We start from the raw sequence: 21,941 nt of genomic DNA, 5'->3' as shown, positions 1-21,941 counted from the left end.
GCATATATGATTGAGTATCCCAACTTTTCCTATATTCTGCTTAAGGAAATGGAAAACAAAGACTTAATGGCAGTTTTAATACAATGCCGATCCTGTTACTGTAATTATAATTGCTGATATCCAATTATTTGATTGCATTTTATCAAAATGATGATTGATTCAAAAGCTAACTATTTCAAATGATTAAAGCAAAAGCTAATGAAATGTAAATCATGTTTTCAAACTTTATACTAGAGAGTTTGAAAAGTTTTACAGCTTTTTATGAGATAAATCAAGGACCACTTTTTTATTTCTTACTATAGTGATGCACCAGAATGAAACTGACATGACATTAAATCAGCTAAAACTTTATTTGTTGAACTTCCTTGGAATATAAATTTCACCATTCTTATTTCACAAAGCTTCTCTATGTTAAAGATCTACCACAAGAGGAAGTAAGCATGAAACAAAATGAGACCCAACAATTAGGAAAAGTCTACTCTGAAGAGTCTAGGTTGTTATTAAAATGAAATGTAATATAAGAAAAACACAGCATATTTATTTCATTTTTGGTAACTTGTTATTCATGATAAATACATCTGAAAGAGATTACATCCTTTCTCTTTTAGGGAGCACCTGAAAGATCTTCAAATCTTGGAGCTAGAGAAACAGTCCTCTGAAATGATATCAAGATGTGAGGAGCAGGTACAGCAGTGGATTATTAAAATTCAAATATTCTGAATTTAGGAGTGTTTCCTTTAGACAAAATCAAGCAGTGAACTTTACCAAGGGAGCAGAACAGCAGAGCAAGGAAGAATGAACCCCTCAGAAAATCCAGTTCCAGAGTATAGTGGAACTCTCCTAAGTTATTTTAAAGCTTTGCAGCAGGTTTTTGGAGAGAGTGGAGAGGATTTTTTTAGTTTAGTGGGGATGAATGTTTGGTTCCTAGATGTCCTTTTAATGGAATGTTGTATTGAACCTTAGCTGTGCCTAACTAAGGAGTTTTTATTCTTTGCCATCATATTTCGATCTCATATTAATAAGCTGAACCCAATCTTCTCATAGGAAGCAAAAATGCTGAAACTGGAACAAAGCTTAGCTGCTGCTGAAGAATGCATTGCTTCCCTGCAGAAAACAAATGCTGCTGAAAAGGTATGTGTCTTATTTCTCTATCCGTATAGTACAGCACTCATTCGCATAAAGTAAAGCCTTGGGTTTGTATTCTTCCTTTCTGCATATCCACAAGCTGCTAAATGTAGCTCAAGTTTTCCCCAATTTATGGATTATTTTTGCTTAATTTTTGAACATCCTAGATGTCATTAAACTACATGATAACTGTGGAGCTGCAGTGACGCAGTGGGTTAAACCCCTGTGCTGGCTGAACTGCTGATCTGAAGGTTGGGTTGCTGACCTGAAGGTTGCTGGTTCAAATCCGCGAGAATGTGAGCTTCCATCTGTTAGCTTTAGCTTGCGAGGACATGAGCAAACACATTCGGGCGTCCCCTGGGTAATGTCTCAGTAGACAGCCATTTCTCTCACATCAGAAGCAACTTGCAGTTTTTTCTCAAGTCGCTTTTGACATGATTTTTTTAATGATAACTGTGTCAAGATAAACTTGATCTGAAGCAGAATTGAACTATGTCTAAATCGGAGTCCATTGATTCCCTGCAGAGAGTGTGCTTTTGTGCATGTTTTGTACATTCAGAGTACAACGGGTCAGAAGGGGGGGACATGCCAAACCAGAAATGTACTATAATGCATTTTAAATGAAAAACCAACAGCAAAGATATTTCTAATGGAGGCAAAGTTTTGTTTTCTGTCATTTTGAAGTGAGAAATGCTGGGAGCAGAATAACACTAATTTCATTAAGAGGAAAGTGAAAATATTTTGGCAGTTGCATGACTGGTTTGAACACTTCCAATGCCCCATGAGAGCTGAAGTAAAGAAATGCTTAAAAAATCAAATGACACTGCATTTTTGCAGTACAGAATTATATGATTTAATAAATCAGGATTAATATAGTCTTTTGCTTTTAGGATGTTGTATCAGACCTGATGAGGCAGATTACGGATATGAGAACATCTGTCTGTCAGAAGATGGAATGCATAGAAGTACTCACAAGTGAGCTGGAAGACCTAAAAGTATGTGCTGTTTTTGCCTAGATAGTTCCAAGAGCTCTGTGACAAAAGTATAATAAAATGCTTAAATACTTTCAATACATACTTGTATTGAATGTTTCTGATTATCTGTGCTGCTTGATGTTTCTGCTTACTGACCCTCTGCCTCAAAAGTTTGAGGACCCCTGACCTATATATTCGTATATAAGTCTAGACCAGCGGTTCTCAGCCTGTGAGTCCCCAGGTGTTTTGGCCTACAACTCCCAGAAATCCCAGCCAGTTTACCAGCTGTTGGGATTTCTGAGAGTTGAAGGCCAAAATATCTGGGGGCTCACAGGTTGAGAAACACTGATCTGGACATTTTTATCAAAAAAATTACTCATCAAAACCTTGAGTTCACTTATCCACTGTTTAAAATTAGTACTTTGCCTTAACTCTTATTTTTAAAAAGGAACAATTTCCTTCTCTGAGTGGCGTGGGGAAAGAAGATAGCTCATCTGTCTTGGGAGAACCTAAAAGAAACACCAACCCCCTTTACTCTTCCCACTATGGTGCCACTTCTGGCCTTGTTGAATGCCTGGGTTGGGAAACCGTGACGGCAGTGGCTCACTGAGGTGGCATTGACAATTCTCCCTATCCTCAGAATGACCCTTGACTTATCCATGGGTCATCAAAATCCACCATTTTGTTCCCAAAACCTGCCCTCAACTTAGCTTGAGGTTATACATGAGTATATGCAGTATTTCAGTTTTCTAACAAAAAAATTAATGTGATTTTAATTATATGTGTTGGAATGTATTTCATCTACTGACCAGAGAGCTCTAATAAATGAGTGGTTTTTCCATAATCATAGACATTCTTTCTTTCTCAGCATAAGTACACTTCCGCTTTGGTTGCAAAGGAAGAAAGCAAAACAATTATAGAAGACCAAAAGAAACAAATTGAAGATTTGAGAGAGGCCTTGGAGAGGGCACAAGCAACTGACAGCATTGAGGTAGGGCTTCTTATGGTTTCTTTCTTATTTTATACATACTTTTTAAATGTATGGTTGCTAAATCAAAACATTTTTGAACTGTACATCACCATGTATCATTTAGTTAAAACAATACGCCTGTTTTGGCTGACATACCCAGTTAATAATAATAATAACAACAACAACAACAACAATAATAATAAAACTTTGATATGTATATTATTTATTTATTACAACATTTATATCCCGCCCTTCTCACCCAACAGGGGACTCAGGGCGGCTTACAATAAAACACACATATAAAACCTATACAATACACTATAAATCAGTTAAAAATTAACTTACATAAAACATTCATAAAACACATTATAAAATACAGATAGCGTGTTCAAGTTTAAAAGACTGGGTCTGTCAATTGATTTCCAGCATATATAAGTGATTAATGCTGCTGATTCTTATTCGAAGGCCTGGCCCCACAACCAAGTTCTAACCTTCCTACGGAAGGGTAGGAGGGAGGGAGCCTGCCTGACTTCAATGGGGAGGGCGTTCCATAGGCGGGGAGCCACTACTGAAAAGGCCCTGTCTCTCGTCTCCGCCAGCCGCACCTGTGAGGCTGATGGGACCGCGAGCAGGGCCTCATCTGATGATCTTAAGCTTCGAGGTGGGTCGTAGCGGGAGACACGTTCGGACAGATAAGCTGGGCCGGAACCGTTTAGGGCTTTATAGGCTAAAGCCAGCACCTTGAATTGTGCTCGGTAGCTAATCGGCAGCCAGTGGAGCTGGCGTAACAGAGGAGTGGTACGCCCCCTGTACGCCGCCCCAGTTATTAACCTTGATAAAGACTTAAAGTAGTGTTTAACTACTAAAATAATGTATAAATATATAGCGTCCCCACTTTGCGGATTTTCACTTATTGCAGGTGGTCCTAACCCTTGCAATAAGTGAGGGAACACTGTATTAATACTTTGTCCAGAGGAGGGCAACCAAAATGGTGTAGGGAGCTGGGTATGTTTATCTTGGAGAAAAAGAGACTGAGAGGAGACATGAGAGTCATGTTTAAATATTTGAAAGGAGATCACATTGAGGAGTGGGAAGGAGTTTTTTTGTACTGCTCTGGAGCCTAGGACACAGTGGAGCAATGGATTATCAAACTACAGGAAAAGAGATTCAGTTTAACCCTTGGAAGAACTTTCTGATTGTAAGAGCTGTTCAGCAGTGGAATAGATTGCCTGTGGTAAAGTTTCCTTTGAGTGTTTTTAAACAAAGGCAGGATGGCATGGCAGGAGGTTGGAAATTAATATTTTCTTAATCCTGTACTAAATTTTCTTGTGAACCAATTTCAACTCCTTACAGCCTTGAAGATTTTAGTCAGTGGTTGGAAGCCAAAGAATACCAAGGGTTAGGGATCCTTTAGTCCTACCTTGGGAAAAGCATCACTGCGTTCAATTATTTCTGAATAGATCTGTATTAGATTGAGCTGCTCATTATTTCCAAAATATTGTTTTAAAATATTATTTAATATAGCACGCAAATAATAATTTTAAACTTTATTTTGAAAACCTGTTAGAACAAATCTTGTTCATCTTAACAGACACTCCACTAGGCCTTATCATAGACATTAGTATATGGTTCTTTCTTTACTACTAAACCCTAGAAATGGTTATTACACCCATATGCTTCAGAAACAGGGTTTTGCAAATGATTTCTTGCTCTTCTTTTATTTCTGACTGACCAGTGCTCCTTGTTGTGGAATATCCTATTTATAGTATGACTGAATTGAACAATATTCTAACATTCTCAACTTTTTTCTCTTCCTAGTAGCAGGTAACTTCAACTTCTAAAACAATCTGAAAGTACAATGTTCCCTCATTGTACATTGTAGTATTATCATGGGGGTTAGGTTCCAGGACAACCCACAATAAGTGAAAATCTGCGAAATAGGGATGCTATATTCAGTTTAATATTTATATATTATTTTAGTAGTTATATACTATTTTAAGTCTATCAACCAATCATGTGTTGATAAATCGCCGCCTCCTCCCATTGCCGCTTGGGCTACTTTTGTCTCCCTTTGGATTCTCCTTCTGTCCTCCCTTCCTTAGACTGTAAATTGTAATTTTTTATGATTTATAATAGTCTTTTAGAGTTTATTGAAAAACCGCGAAACAGCGAATCTGCAAAAAGTGAATCGTGAAGTAGGCTTCTACTGCAGATAAGCTATCCCATGGCCTTCCCATACTAATTCCAGAGTGGAACCCCACTTTCAGTCCCATTATCTTCATTCAGCATCTGTATCTTAAGTGGTTTTCTTGCATAGAGAGTCCAATATGCAAGCTTCTGCTTGTGTGCAGGGCACCTACTTTGAAATACCTGTGCTGCATGGAGCCACAGCATGTAGTTAGCTGTGCTTTTCGTGTAAATGAAAATACTCAATGTATGGAGCTCGAATCAGTACATTCCTGGTTCAGTGAAGTAAGGCCTTATGCACTAGTGATATGGATGGACTGTGAGGCTTAAAACAAAATAGCCAAGGTTTGTTTCTTGAACAGTTGTGCTATAATATCCTCTTGTTTAAGCTGGTATGAAAATTCTCTGTTTTCTAGGCATAATAGAAATTTATAATTTTGATTTGCATTTTTAATTTATTGTCAAAATGCAATTCCTTTGTGCCCTCTACCTTGATGTAACCTGCACTTGTGTTATGTTGTTAAAACTGTATGCGGCAGAAACAGTGAAGAGCTGCACCAATAACCTACTTTAGGCTAAGATCATTTTGCAGTCAGATGCTATGCATGCATTTTAAATGCTGGATAACTGTTACATTTGTTTTAAAGAGAGTGGAGGAAAATGGGCCAGCAAAAGTGTTAAGTGTTATCACAGATGGAGTCAGTCATTATGGTGATGATGCTACTTTTTATTTACATAGAAAGAGATTCTTTCTGAAGAATTGCATCATACCTCTGAGCAGCTAAGCAGGTTAACAGAAGCTTCTAAAAATCATGCAGCACTTCTCCAATCTGCACAAGAAGATATAATTAGGAAAGAAATATTAATTCAAGAACTTCAGGAGCAGGTAAATATGAGCATTAATAACATTAAAAGTGAAGGGAGTGAACTGAAAGATACCTTAATAATCCAATCTGGTCCAGTTAACGTGATGTGTGTGTGCTGAAAGTATTCATATAGCATAATGGGGACCAGATTTGGCCTCATCAATTTCCCTTGCTTTTGTTTAGTTCAACTGCTACTGATCAGAAGCTTCTGATTCCATTTTTATGCTGGGTTATTTCTACATCTGAACAGATTGTGATAACCTTAATACAATTTGGGGGGGGGGCACTTCAGAATGGGTTTAACATGTATTTTGTTTTCAGTAAACCACAGTGAAAGCTTGTTCCTAACACTAAACTCTAGTTACATGAAAGTTGAAGCAAAAGTTCCTGATCACATCCTTGCAGTTTTGCTGGAAAAAGAACGCAAGAGCTCTGTACATGTGCAACACTGTGTCAAGGATAGGCTTCAGTTACCTTGTGATTTAATGGATAAAAATCACTGTAATTTATGTGACTGCACACAATACCTTGCATGCACCTACTACCCTTTTACATATCCCACATTCACCCATTTTCAGACTTCAGGGGTGGTGTCAGGACCCAGGCTGCCGAACACCAATAACCATGCGCAGAGACCAGAATCTATCTAATATCTTTATTAGGGAAATATATAAAGTCAATAAAAATAAGTGTAGAATATAGTTCAGAAGTAGACCTTTCAGGAAAGGTCAAATATAGTCCAGGAAAACAATGTCCAATATGTGATATTAAAGTCCAAAGTTATAATCCACTTCACCGAAACACACACTATTTGGCAAGCAATAGTGTGGGGAACTGTCCATAGTCTTTGAGGCTTAAAGTAAATCCGAAGGAAACTGGAAAACAAGGCTTGAGACTGGAAGGCAAGGTCCGTGGTTTAAAACGCAAGGGAAGGCAATACTTGAAACTTGGCAAGATCAAACTGGAAACAAGGCAAACATGAATCTAGAACTGAGTCCATAGAAGTCCACGGTACAAGGCTGGGCAGGAAACTTGATCTGGGAACTGGAGTACGAAGTCTACACACGATCTCACTCCTCAAGTCGACGAATTGACTCCGCAAGGATTCCTTTGCGGGCAAACACCTATATAGGATCTTGTTTTCCCGCCAAGGAACACTTTCTCTGGGGAACAAGAAACGAAACCTATACTGTGTCCAGATGCATGACTCCTTAAACTTTCCCAAGGGAAACAGACTTAATCATCTAATTGTCTGGCAGCTATCCTGGCGCTCCGGCGAGTCGCCTCCCGAGCGCTTCTATCTTGATTATAATAAAGCCGGCGAGAAAATGGGGGAGATTTCTGCTCAAGGCTTGTTTGGCTGACTTCTTGTGGGCAAACATCTTGCAGCTGCAAGGGCTCCAAATCTGGCAGAAACGGTGGGAAACCCAAGTTTTCCTCTTCATCTGTCACAACAGTACTAGGAACAGGACTACATGGCTCATGAGTCATCACAGGTGGTGAATGAATCCTTTTCTCCGCCACTACAAGTAGCAAAAGAATAGTTTCTTGTAACATGTGGCATGGCTAATTTCTTACTGCATTGGGTTCTGTGATACTTTTTTCTTAAATAGGCTTAGTAAATAGTTTGTCAATGTATGCTTCTTAATATGTCACAAGAATGTGAAGCAGATACACAGATATGAAGGGAAACAACCTGATAAATAATTTTATCCAATTGGACACAGCATATTACAGTAGAGTCTCACTTATCCAACACTCGCTTATCCAACGTTCTGGATTATCCAACGCATTTTTGTAGTCAATGTTTTCAATACATCGTGATATTTTGGTGCTAAATTCGTAAATACAGTAATTACTGCGTATTGAACTACTTTTTCTGCCAAATTTGTTGTATAACATAATGTTTTGGTGCTTAATTTGTAAAATCATAACCTAATTTGATGTTTAATAGGCTTTTCCTTAATCTCTCCTTATTATCCAACATATTTGCTTATCCAACGTTCTGCCGGCCCGTTTATGTTGGATAAGCGAGACTCTACTGTATTTGAGAACACAGAAATGCTGGACCACTCTAACAACCATTATATCAGACTACACAGAGAAGTCATTGAAATCTACAAGCATGTGGACAGTTTCAATAGAAAGGAGGAAACAATGAAAATGAACAAAATCTGGCTGCCAGTATTAAAAAAAACTAACATCAGGACAGTAAATAAAGAACAACATTCAGAAAACAGAGAAATTCCAGACAAGAAACAATCAGAACCAACTAACACCTCCTAACAAAGGATTCCCCTAGGCAGGAAGCAGCCAGGCTTTGAAGCGGCAAGGCTATTCAATGCTAATCAGGCTGCCTCAAACAGACAAGAGTTCTTTCTCCCACAGATATATAAACCCCACATGCCTAGTTTCCAACAGACCTCACAATCTGAGGATGCCTGCCATAGATGTAGGTGAAACGTCAAAAGAATGTTCCTGGGACATGGCCATACAGCCTGGAAAACTCACAGCAATCCAATCTGACCCTAGCTGTGTTCTTGTAAGTACTTTTGCAAAAGTGTATTGCCTTTTTAATCTGTTTGTATTTTCTGTAGCTGAGCAAAAAGACAGAAGAACTGGAACACAGGAGGATTGAATATGAATCTAAAGTGCGCCAGTTAGATTATGTTATGGATTCTGCTGCTGTAGCACTTCCACAGGTATAACATTTCTTAGGAAATTCTCCATTGTTTTATGAAATTTAGTTCCTTTCATGAAATATATCTAGTGATATCTTACTATTGAGAGAGAGGTAAAAATCCCTATCAGAATTTGTTTTTTAGTAGCACAATATTTGTTTTTTACTTGCTGTATCAGTCACTGAATTGCAATTGCAACCTGTGTTGTTTATTATATCATTATATTACAGTATATCTTTTTCTCACATGGATTAGCATTTTGCTATTGTTAATTCTGATTATATTCCAAATTCTTAAAGTAATACAGCAAAAAAATGGCACACACACCCAAGTACAACTTAGATCAAATCTTACAATAGTTGCAATGTATGTACATGCTATATGCTATTCAAATGCTTCTATTTGCTTTACAGACTCCCCAAACTCCACCCTACTTTGATGGAAATCTTGCAAGGCTATTAGAAACACATGAGGAAGAGATAGCAAACCAGAGAGCATCCACAATTACCCTAGAATGTCTTGTTACAGAGTTAAATAAAGAAAGAGATGCTAAAAATGATGAAATTCTAAGACTAAAGGTAAATTCGACTGCTGTGGTGTCCATGTTTCAGTGCTCTTAAAATGCAATCTTTGTTATCTTGTGGGAACTTACTATAAAAAGGGTGAGAAGAAGGAGTTGAGCATGCAAGTTTGTTGAACAAACAACTAAGACCAAATCCTCTTGAGACACAGTGGGAGCATAAAATTCTTGTGAAAGTGGTTTGCTTTTTCAAAGGTTGTGCAAGTTTGGTCCCTATTGCAAACAGTGATCTACAGACAGCTGTTGTTTAATTTTTGCTTCAGTGAATGAACTCAGTCAATCATCGCACAACAGGTAAACTCAAAGCAGCAACAGAATTTAGGGGAATGCATACTTAGACTGCATTATAAGTGTAGCAGATCTTGGCCATGACATGGCTTCTATAAATTGTCTCTCCAATCCTGAAGAAAGATCTTAAGTAGGCATTTTAAAATACAAAAGTGTTCAGGTTTGAATTTAAGAGTATTGAAATTAAAAGCTTGTCTTAAATCAACTTAAATCATTTTGTCCTTTGTGACTTAGACTCAGCTATGTGATTTGGAAAATATGCGTCTGGAAATGCAGGTATTAATGGAAAATAACAGAAATCTCCAGAGCCAACTTGAAGAATCCAGAAGAGGAAGGAATATCAGGTACAGATCACTATCAAGTTTAGTAATAAGTTCTGCAGAGTTAGAGCAAACAGGTGAAATATACTTTTTACCTGATCTCCATGACATATCAGAAGTGGCTTTTGAAAATTATGATGTGTGCAAATGACACTTTCCAGGGATAAACGGGTGGGGAGTCCAGTTATTTGCTCGGGGATGTTTCCTCACTGCAGTCATGACTGTTCTGCTAGAAAAAAGGTTGCTATCAATCCACTAGGTCTGGTTCACCAACAAGAATAGAGACATAGTGGGTTACATAACGATTGTAGACCACAACCAGCTCCCTGCTTTTTTAAAGTCCGCACTTTGAGCAGAAAATCCAGACACTTCGGAATATTGCTCTGTTTTAAAATTGAATCACTTTAGAAGCTAGCCTGTCTTGAAAACAAGGTGTACACTCCCGATACTTTGAACAAGTTGCTAGGGTTTTGCTGCTGCTGCACTGCTGAAATTCAATGGTGTGGTGGTAGGATATGGTCCCTTAATGGACTTGGGTGGAATTATTTCAGCCCACCTATCCCCATAAAATTGCCTGCCCCTTTGTCTAAATCACACGTGTCAGACTCTTAAGTCCTGCCATGTCATTTTATGTGGCCTTTCAGATGTTGGCTTACAACTCCTATATTCCTTATCATTAAATATCATGACCAGAGATGATGGGAGTTGTGATACAGGAACATCTGGAAGACTTCAGTTTGTTCTACTTAGTCAGGATAGTGGGTTTGAATTTAGATACAAAACTTGTGGATATGTTATATAACTTTAAAATGTCCTTTAACCTTTCCCAGAGCCACAATTGCCATTGGGTAGCAGTTCTGATTATCCCCAATCCGCATGGCGGATAATTAAAAATGATGAGAGTTGTCATTCAATAACATCTGGAGACCAAAACTGAGTGAAAACTAAAGAGCGTCGGCCACTCTGAAAAAGAATTGTAGTTGACTCTCTGTATCCATGGATTCAGCTGCCCTTTGAAGGCAACCTTAAGGTTGAGGTAGTCCTCGATCAAAATGAGTTTGATACCCCTGGTATAAATAGTAAGCTTTGCAGATTGTTCTCCCCCCCCCCCCCCCCCCCCACTATCTAACTGCTTGGACACTTAGACAAACAGTCAGCAAGATTTAATAACTGAAAAAGGCTTCAATCCCTTTCTTCTCCCAGGTCTAACTAGCACAGTCTTCGGAAGGGAGTTAAAGTTCTTGAGAGAAGGGCTCTGAATTACTTCTCTGCTGTTTCTTCTCTGGTTGGTGTCTGTCTGTCTTTGGAGTAATGCTTGACTTGAACTAACTTTTACTTTAACTTGAAATGTCTCTGACTTGTCTCCAATATAACTCCATCTGGACTCCATCTGTGATGTGCTATTTTGTGAACCTTCTTGGCCTTCCTCTTACCTCACTTTCCACTTCTAAAATACAGTAGAGTCTCACTTATCCAACATAAACGGGCCGGCAGAATGTTGGATAAGCAAATATGTTGGATAATAAGGAGGGGTTAAGGAAAAGCCTATTAAACATCAAATTAGGTTATGATTTTACAAATTAAGCACCAAAACATAATATTATACAACAAATTTGACAGAAAATGTAGTTCAATACACAGTAATTCTATGTAGTAATTACTGTATTTACGAATTTATCACCAAAATATCATGATGTATTGAAAACATTGACTACAAAAATGTGTTGGATAATCCAGAATGTTGGATAAGCGAGTGTTGGATAAGTGAGACTACTGTAGCTGGTTTTTCAAGAGACAAGAAGGGTTTTGCCTGGGGCATTGCTCTTGGGTGGGTTCTTAAAGGGGCAGGGAAAATGGTGGCATAAAGGGAAAGAGGCTATCTAGGCTCACCCCCCACAAAACTGTACATGAAATGCAAATCTCTAACTAAAAAGGGGCATAAATAGCGGTAAATAGTGAGAGTCTTTACAGAGGCACGACATAGATGTTGCAGATAAGATAATCCATCAACCTAGCTGCAATATGGGGATATTTTTAGGCTGCTATGTAGAAACCATTGGAAAGTTTGAAAACCCCATTTGATTCATAATGCTCTAAATGCACTCTATAATGGATTAAGCACAAACTGTCTGAATGTTCACATTGGACTATATAAGCCTGCCAGAGGCTTGTGATCGTTTGGGAAAGACTTTCTCTCCGTCTCACCATCATCTCAGGCTTTGCTGTTGAAGACACAGAAGAGTCTTCTCAGTACTTTGGAAGGTTCAATTTACTACTTGTCTGCTGCTTTTTCAATGACAGGCAAAGATCTTCCTTCAGCCTTATCTGACCAGAGGAGAGTAATATTTAATTCAGTGTGCTGTTTTTAATATAAAGTACATTTTAAGTGTTTTAATTGTTTCAACGTTAATATTTTAAGAAGTGGTTTTATTGGATATGTTTTACTACTTGTTATACTTTGTACTCCATGCTGTCTTAAATGTTCTGTTTCAATTTATTGCAAGCCACTTTGTGTCCCATTTGGGAGAAAAGTAGGCTATAAATCAAGTAGATAATTGGGTTTCTTGCAGTGGGGCAAACAATCCTGATATCCAAGACCTGAGAGAAAAAGAGAAAGAATTAACTGAAGAGAGACTGGCAAAGGTATTGCAACTTTTGTGTTAGTTAAGATTGTTCCATGTGTTATACAGCAGGCCCTCCACTTTTCCCATGGTTAGGAGTGTGAAAACGGAAAAAAGGCCAACAAAAGTAGAAAAAAAATGCATTTTAAAATTGGGATTTTTAACCTAAGAGAACCGTTTTCTAGGAATCTAGGTCCTCAAATACTCTTCTCTGAATAAATGTTATTGAATATGAAAACAGGCAGTCTCTGACTTACAGATATAACACTTACATAAAACTCATAGTTAAGAATGGGGATGAGATAACAGGAAGTGAGAGAAATCTACCCCTAGGAAGGGAAAATCACTCCTGAAAGAGTTATCATGGGGGAAAGGTGTCTAAACTGAACCTTTATCACCAATTCTTGTTTCCATGATGAGCCAAAATATTCAAAATCCAGATGTCACAGGGAGAGGAAGTGAGGTGAAATCTTCTGGACGGGGCACAAACAGAAAAACAAATGTCTGAGAAGTGTTAACTTAAATATGTATGTGTGTGTTTGCCTGGAGTGACATTTAAGAAATGTACTTGTTTTGACCTATATACACATTCAACTTAGAAACAAACCTACAGAACTTATCTTATTCATACCCTAGGGACTGCCTGTACAGGTATTCTGAAATCCAGAATATGGAACACTTCTGGTTGCACTGGAATTTGAGCATAGAATCACATTGGAGTACCTAGAGATTACTAGAAAGGTGTTTCCACTATATCCTCCAGCATGACTCTGATCAGCTTCTGGCAGAAATTGATCATAGTCACGCTGGAAAACAAAGATATCCCTAGAGGGAACATATTAATCAAATCCGCAAAGAATAAACTCTGCAAATTTTAAACCTGCAAATGTGGAGAGCCAACAGTATGTATATATATATATGCTTAGCGCTCAGGGCTTTAACAATAGGTCTAACTTTACTTATTTTTTATCTCTTGTTTTAATTGTCCAAAAAATAGTAAAAATGACAATATTAATTCAAGTTGAGTATTCCTAGTCTGAAATACTTGGGACCAGAAGTATTCCGTATTATAGATTATGGAATGCTATTTTATATTCTCTTTTTTTAAGTAAAAAAGCAGGTGTGACTATTATCCAATTGGGGGGGGGGGGGGGGGGGGGGGGGAGACAATTGCCTTTAATTCTCCATTTTCTTTTTTAAAAACCAACTTGGTTACCAGGAGGATGAGAAAGGAAGATCCAGCCTCAAGTAAACCTTTCTGGGGTTTTTTTTGTTTTGATTTGTTTTGTTTTTTAACTACCTTGCCAAGGAGGAAGGAGCAGGGTGATTTCTCCTCCCTTCCTTCTTTCTCCGAAGGAAAGGCAGTTTACAAAATATGAAACTGAGCTTTAAAGAGGAAGGAGGAAGATCTGTGTTCCAGAGACCTCCATTTCAACCAAATGGCTCTGCGACTTATGAGAGGAACACAAAAATTGCAAATTTGCCACCCAAAAATCAGGGTGTGACTATCATGAGTTGGCGACTATTATGCAATGAAATATGGTACAACAAGATGCCTTGCATTGTTCTTGAACATTTTCCACTTCCTTGCCCTTTGTGGGTGTGCTTGTCTCTCTCTCTCTTGAACTTTCTGTTTCATTAGCTCATTACTTGTGTTATACGAGACATGAAGCTGGATTGAAACTGAGAATCTGTGGAATTCATAGAATTACAGAGTTGGAAGAGACCCCATGGGCCATCTAGTCCAATCCCCTGCCATGCAGGAATAAGATAATCAAAGCACCCCCAACGGATGAGGAATTGTTTTGCCATCAGCTGTCCACATTGGCTGTGGTTTTATTAATCGTTCGTTTCTGAGATTCTCAGTCTCGCTCCAGCCTCAAGTAATGAATGGGCAAAATGCAAAGCTGGAAAGACACTGAAGATCCAAAACAAATGAGCATGATTGCTACTGCCAAAAGGCTGAAGCAAAATGCTTTGGGTTTTGGAGATTGTTGGATTTCCTGGTAAGGGAAGCTCAACCTGTATTCATAAATTTGAATACCTTCTTGCTCCTATTGCACTTTGTATCACCCAGGAGCTCTGAACAGATGCTATCTCTTTTGTGTCTTTTATCCATCTGTAGTGGGCTCCCTCCCCCATTACTCAGAAAAGCCAATTCAGATTGTCAAGGTAATCTTGAGAGTGGCAAGGAATGTGTGTATTTATAATTGCACAACTGGTAATTTAACAGTGATGTTACTGTTGCTATGGAAGCTTCTCAGAAAGTAGAACTCATTACAATTGAATATTCAGCCATAATAAATATTTTTTAAATTATAGATTTATGCAAACAACAGAATGCATGTCTGCAAGGACACAAGTCAAGAGAGTCCACCTGGCTGCAACAGAGAAAGTACAGAGTGCTGAAAAGACATGTTTGTGAATAACTTGCGTTGTCATTGATCATTGACATATCACTTCTAAAATATTGTGACCTTTGTTTTCTTTTCTAGAATAAACTTGAGCAAGAACTGCTGAAAGTCACATCAGAGTAAGTTGAATATTATAAGTATGTAAGGCTTAACTGTTCACTTAGTAACACTAAGCTTACAAAGAAGTGAACACATCACAAAGAAGTGATCAAGAAAACAAGTACAAGTATATCTTTTTTAATAAAGCAGATGTGCTCCAGAGAATTTGGTACCAGAGGCAGGAATAACATGAAAAGAATATGACATAGGTTCTTGCATCACTAGAAGTAAGGCTAATTCAGCATGTTTCAGCAAAGTTTTATTCAAAACAACATGCACATGTGAAAAGAATGAACCATGTCAAGTAAACTTCGCATAAGTAATCAAAAACATTTTTAATCTTCTTGAGGCCTGAAGCTTTCTTCCAAATGCATCTACAGATGACTTTCTTTCACCATTTCCCACTTTTATTGTTTCTGTTTTGGTGGCCAAACATTCAGGTATATGGGATTTTTTTGGGATTTTCGAGGCAGCTGTTGTTTACCTTGTCCAGTGTAGGCAGGGCAGTCAGAGTGATATTAGCATTGGCTAGAGCAGAATCCGCTTCTTTTTCAGTTTGAGGTTTATTGCATTGATATTGCAGAAATGATGATTCAGCCTGGCACTGAAAATATTTTTTCCAATCTTCATTCACCATCTTCCCAGTATTGATGCTGCTAAAAAAATCCAGTTAGATAAAGGACCAGGATATTAAAGAGGAGGTGGAAAAATGTTTTAAAAGCTTCTCTGTCAAACACTTTGTTAACGAATATATGTTTATATTCCAGGCATAATGTAATGTCTATACAAGACTGCTTTCTGGTTAGAAAATTTAAACTAGATTATCAACATAAATTAAAGTTAATTTGAAATTGTAGATTCACATAGTAATATGAAATCGTACTTACAGAGGATCACATATAGATTGTGCTAACTACCATGGAACAGGTCATAGTTACCCAAGAAGAAAGATTTTAGACATACAGTTATCAGTGAACTATAGTGCTTTTCTAATAGTGAAAGCTGTTATAATTTCTCAATCCTGTATCTTCCTGCTATGTTATATTGATAAAATGGTAGGTTATTTTTGATCTTGGACAAATTTAATTTTAATATGCCTTCAGCAGCTTATTACTCCACTCAGTATTTAAGAAATGTCACAAAAAGCTACAAAATATTTGCTTTCTCAGACTGTTGATATGATACCCTTTATTTAAAAATTTTAAATGTTTATTTAAACATGATTAAGCTAGAATTCATTTATAAAACTTTGGATTCTTAATGAAGGTACAATGCTGTTTCCATCAATAAAATGTAGGTTTTTAACAAATATCAAGAAGGAAATTCAGACTGTTGTGCTCCCTGCTATGAAAAGGTATCCAATTGGCTTGGGAGATCAGTGAAAGAGCAATGCAACATAAATTTCTAATCCAACATGAGAAATAATGCTCTTAGTTGTAATCTTTTTCTACAGGTTACAAAAAACTAGAGGAAACCTTGAAATTAAGGAGCTTACCTTTCAGGAAATTATTCAAGAGATGGAACGATTAAAAGCTTTAGAGTCAACGGCATTTGAAGAGAAACAGCAGATGAGATCAAAACTAGAGGAAGCATGTGAAGAAAGAATTAAAATGGAAATGGTAAACATGGTTTATTCATACATAATAAACACCCAGTATGAACAAAAATTTTGATCCCTCAATGCCTGCCATAGATGTGGATGAAACGTCAGGAGAGAATGCTTCTGGAACATAGCCATATAGCCCGGAAAACTCACAGCAGCCCAAAAAGTTCAATGATTCTATGGCTTTCAGTAAACCTTAATAGAATATGTGAAAAGCTCTGTTTTTAAGTGATTTTGTATTGTTCTGGTATCTTTCTTTAAATGCAGGAGATGTCCCTTCTAAGGAAACAGATTGAGAACCTGGCTGAGGAGAATGGAAAACTGGTTGGTCACCAAAATGTAAATCAGAAGATCCAATATCTTGTGAAACTGAAGAAAGAACATGCTAAACTGATGGAGGTAATATCAAATGAGAATTCTCCAAGCCTAGAGAATATTAGAACAGTGAGTCCCTCTGGGGAAAGAGGGTGGGGTATAAATAAATTATTATTATTATTATTATTATTATTATTATTATTGCCTCATGCAGTAGGCCCAGTGTGATTGCAATCTCTGTCACTTTTCTCTTCTATGCTGCATGTTCTCGCCTATCCTTTTTTGGACACCTTTCTGCTTTCTTGGGTGGTAGAGAGCAATCTAATGCTAACCTTTGGGATGCACCCATTATACGAGAAAGGAAAGAGCCTTCAGCGCTGACACTTGATGCTCAGGTGTCGGCAGTGGCCAAGAGGGCCTTCGCACAGTTAAAGCTTGTGCGCCAGCTGCGACTGTACCTCGTGAAGTCTGACTTGGCCATGGTGGTCCACGCCTTAGTCACCTCCAGGTTGGATTACTGCAATGCACTCTATGTGGGACTGCCTTTGAAGACGGTTCGGAAACTTCAGTTGGTTCAGAGATCAGCAGCCAGATTAATAACAGGAGCTAGTTACAGAACGGTCAACTCCTTTGTTTAAACAGCTCCACTGGCTACCGATAAGTTTCCGGGCCCAATTCAAGGTGCAGGTTATTACCTATAAAGCCTTAAACAGTTCAGGACGTGCCTATCCGTGATCGCCTCCTCTCCTACGAACCAACCCTAAGGTCATCCAGGGAGGCGCTTTTCTCGCTCCCACCTTTGTCTCAAATGCGACTGGTGGGGACGAGGGAGAGGGCCTTCTTGGCAGTGGCCCCCCGGCTCTGGAACTCTCTCCCTAAGGAGATCAGGTTAGCTCCTTCCCTGCCCATTTTCCGCCGGGAATTGAAAACATGGTTGTTCCAGAGCGCGTTTGAATGAATAGGCCCAATAGAGCTGTCATCAGAATACTTCTTTATGTTTTAGTAGCGTATGGCACTTTATCTCTGTTACTCATTTCCATGATACAGCATTTTATGAAACCTGTCCCTACTGGTTTGCTTTTAATTACTCTGATTTTATCTGCTTGGATTTTAATGTATTGTCCATTATTTTATTTTGTGTATCATTGAAATGTTTTAAGTTTTTGTCAAATATGTTGTGTCGTTTCGGGCTTGTCCCTGTTGTGAGCCGCCCCGAGTCCCTTCGGGGAGATGGGGCGGGATATAAAAATAAAGTTTATTATCATTATTATTCATAATAAACACAAACTTTCCATTGTATCTTTGCAGGAAGTAGATGTTCTTCGTGCTGAAATTGCCTGTTTGAAAGGGAAAAGTCAAGAATCATAATTTACTGCACCAGTAAATAAGTGTTGATATTAGCAATATCCACAAACAAACAGTACTTAATGTTAGTCCCATTAACCAAAATATCTCCTTGTTCAAGTTAGCAAGCATCGATCAGATGGATGGATCTTCTGTGTCTTGCTGTGCTGTGCTGACAAATCAGTCCTAATCACATATGTACTGTGCCACTTTTCAGCACAACTATCTCCCCTGCCTCCCAAACTGGATTGGTACAGGGTGATTCCTGTAAAGTTCAAGCTAAAACCCAGGGGTTGATGCAGCACCCTATTAAAATGGGACATAAACTTCCAGCACTTCCTCTCTTTCTAAGAAGGCACAGAATGAACTCATTTGGGATTAAATAATACCTCTAATGTGTTTTCTACCATGTATATATGTTCAGTGTTCAAGTAATATATCTTAAGACTATGAATTAATTCATCTTTGTATTACTCAATAATGTTTTGTACAAGAAAGTTTTTGGTGTTTTTTTAAAAAGATATTTCTATCAATTACACATCAAGGCAGTCTCTTACCTGTTAATATGAACAGTGTGATTTTGATATCCTAGACTTCCTTCATTTTAGCTAGTTCCTGTCTTTGGGAATTATCCTCTTCCTTAGCCTAATGCTGTTGAACATTGATGTTAGCACTGTGATCCAGCCTCAAGTCACATTCATGTATGGGAATCAGTTAATTCCACAAGACTTCCTCATTAATATTGAAATAGACATGACTTCCAAATACTGAACTGTTAGCATTTAATAAATAAAAAACATAAGGGAGATGTTTTGTGATTTACAATTAAACTAGCTCTTGTGCAATTTTTTTTATTTATTTTTTGATAAGACCACACTTTAAGTGCAGGCTGGTCTGTAGTTCATTGGGTATGATGAGTGCTGGCATTTCTGTTGCAACAGGTTATATGGTGCCAAATTGTCAAATGTCCCAAATTGTAAAATTGCAAGGTTTAAGTGTTTTTCCACTCTTCTGTGCCTTTTTAAATTTCCACTTTACTCTAAATGTGGTGTTTGAATTGGCAAATGGATTGGGCTGATCCCAAAACATGGCTGGATATGAAATATTACATTGAATTTTCCGCTTTCCTTATAGTTAAAAAGGAAGCTGAAAATACTGGTCTATGACCGAAAACTTTGACCAAAAGGGAAACATTGTTGACTTTTTTATTATGAGGATGAACCCCAAAGTGCAACTTTTTATGGCAGCTATAAGAACTCAGGGGTAGGAGAAGTTACCCATATTAGGCATTCTATCAAGGACAACCTATACAAGATTTTGTACCTAAATGAACCAGTATTTATTTCTTTCAAAACAGTTGCTGTCTAAAGATCTTTAATTGCTCGTTCGTGCATATAGCCTACCACACTCTATGCAATTTTCATAAAAGCTTCATTCTTTTCTTTATTTACTGAATATGTACAGAGAGAGAAGTCCCATCTGCAGTACCCATCGATTCAAATAAAACTTGCTCTTGGTAAATAAACATTGTCTTTATTTATAGACAATAATAGACCATAAACTCCTGTAAACCTATTTCCCTTTGTTTTTCTAAAGAATTGTTAATATTGAAGAATACTTAACTATCCACTATAAGATAATTGTTCAAGTCAATAACTTTCCACAGTTTCAGAACACATCCAGTGCTATCGAGCCAAGAGCTGTGATTTTTTAACAACAAAAATGCACACATCTAGCACATGTTCTGTACCCAACAGTTGTTTGGTGCTTCTGTGGTGTGATTTCATAAATTTAAATAGGTTCACGCGTTGAATATTTTGTTTTCTTCCCAAGCCGCCATCTTCCCATTGCCCAATCCATTTACACACTATTTGCAGATTCTTCTGTAATGATTTATCTTGCCACAGTGTATCATTCACTTGTGTATTCTTTTAGACAGATACTTGAAAACTGCAAAAAAGTTACCAAACATTGCTATGTACAAAACAGCAGTCTGTCCTTTATGTGAGGTCTTAACAATTGTATAAATAAATGAATTTATACTTTTTCAAGTTCATGAAGTTTCAATATACCTTGTTTAATTGTGTCATCTTCGGAGTAAATACACAATATGACATTTTTATCATCATGTTTTTTCATCTTACTGTAAGTAGCCTGGGTCCCATGTTGAGAAAAAGGTAGGTGAAGAGGAGAAATCTAGCAGCGCCTTTGAGAATCACTGATATATTTAGCACAAGCTTTTGTGGATTGAGAAATGTAATGGGATTATAAAATATTTTATTTTGGTGTTGGGATGAGACTTAATGATGGTCATAGATTGTAGTTTAAAAGGCCCAAGAGGCAGATAGAAGATAAATGCGTGTAAAATGCAGCAAAGACTCTGGTATATTTCTATGAATACTGAAACTAAAGAAACCCATTGAGCATTGACCTCTAAGGACTAAAGGAGATGTTGAATCTTTAAAGCAATGCTAACAATTCAGTTTTAATAGATCTCTGCCTTTCAGATATCGGGACCATTTATCAAATTTCAGAAAGAAACAACCAAGGCATCAGAGATCAAACAACACAGCAATGCAAATGCTCTTTCTATTAAGAAGTAATTAGAAGCTACTAGAACATTTAGAGGTCCCTTTGTTGGTTTGGGGTGTGTGGATGTAGGTCGGAAAGAAATATCTTTTAGCCAAGAATATCAGTGTGTACAAAGGTCTAATGGTAAACATACTGTTAAGTGCAGGGCAGTTGCATTTATTTACACTGCTATTCTTTATTTTTAGCAGTAGTTTTCCAGAAGTTGAAAGCACTTGGTAGCTGGAGTCTGGGAGCTAGCAGTGCTACCATGCCATTTCATCATATACTAGCTGGAACAACGTTCAGTCATCAAATAGTTGTCATTCTTTAGTATGTTAGATTTCTGAATGTGTATTTTGAGTTAATGCTATATCAAAGGCCAATTTCCAACCTCCCTTTCCTGGGCAAGGTTCTGGAGCAGGTGGTTGCTTCTCAGCCAACCAGTGGGCCACAAGCAACCCACCAATACATTTTTGTTGGCCCTTGCCCTTCTTACTGGAAAAATATTTTCATTTAACATTTGGAAAAAAATGTTTATTCTTACTGCTTTAAATTTTTAAGAAATGTTTTCTTTCTGGAACGTCTCTGGCCTTCGCATTCATATGTTTGATTAGTCCACAGTTAACTAAAGGTTGGACCACACTGATTTAGATCCATTGCAGTCTGGTTTTAGGCCTGGCAACGGTACAGAGACTGCTTTGGATGACTTCCGCAGAGAGCTAGACAGGGGAAGTGTGTCCCTGTTGGTTCTCCTGGACATCTCAATGGCTTTCGATACCATTCACCATGGTATCCTTCTGGGGCGGCTTTCGGGAATTGGTCTTGGGGGCATTGCTTTGCAGTGGCTTCACTCCTTCCTAGAAGATCACACCCAGTTGGTGAAACTAGGGGATACCTGCTCAGACTCCTGGCCATTGACCTGTGCAGTCCCACAAGGTTTCATTCTATCCCCCATGCTTTTTAACATCTACATGAAACTACTA

The 21,941-nt window shown here is 37.9% G+C and overlaps 1 protein-coding gene across 2 annotated transcripts in view; it reads left to right on the top strand.

The window, feature by feature from the left end:
• Positions 1-20,443, top strand: part of kif15 (kinesin family member 15) — an 80,249-nt gene extending 59,806 nt beyond the window's left edge. For both annotated transcript variants that reach the window (XM_062983812.1, XM_008115539.3), the window contains exons 23-35: positions 609-684; positions 1,045-1,131; positions 2,016-2,120; positions 2,968-3,090; positions 5,996-6,142; positions 8,720-8,824; positions 9,217-9,381; positions 9,906-10,015; positions 12,562-12,634; positions 15,108-15,145; positions 16,579-16,744; positions 16,996-17,127; positions 18,352-20,443. In XM_062983812.1, coding sequence (XP_062839882.1) covers positions 609-684; positions 1,045-1,131; positions 2,016-2,120; positions 2,968-3,090; positions 5,996-6,142; positions 8,720-8,824; positions 9,217-9,381; positions 9,906-10,015; positions 12,562-12,634; positions 15,108-15,145; positions 16,579-16,744; positions 16,996-17,127; positions 18,352-18,411 — 1,387 coding nt within the window. In that variant the 3' untranslated portion in view covers positions 18,412-20,443. The remainder of the gene's footprint in view (positions 1-608; positions 685-1,044; positions 1,132-2,015; positions 2,121-2,967; positions 3,091-5,995; positions 6,143-8,719; positions 8,825-9,216; positions 9,382-9,905; positions 10,016-12,561; positions 12,635-15,107; positions 15,146-16,578; positions 16,745-16,995; positions 17,128-18,351) is intronic.
• The last annotated feature ends 1,498 nt before the right edge of the window (positions 20,444-21,941 follow it).

Source organism: Anolis carolinensis, chromosome 6 (assembly GCF_035594765.1).
Source record: "Anolis carolinensis isolate JA03-04 chromosome 6, rAnoCar3.1.pri, whole genome shotgun sequence".
NCBI lineage: Eukaryota > Metazoa > Chordata > Lepidosauria > Squamata > Dactyloidae > Anolis > Anolis carolinensis.
The sequence above is the reverse complement of the archived record's forward strand: the minus strand, read 5'-3'. Positions and strand labels throughout refer to the sequence as shown.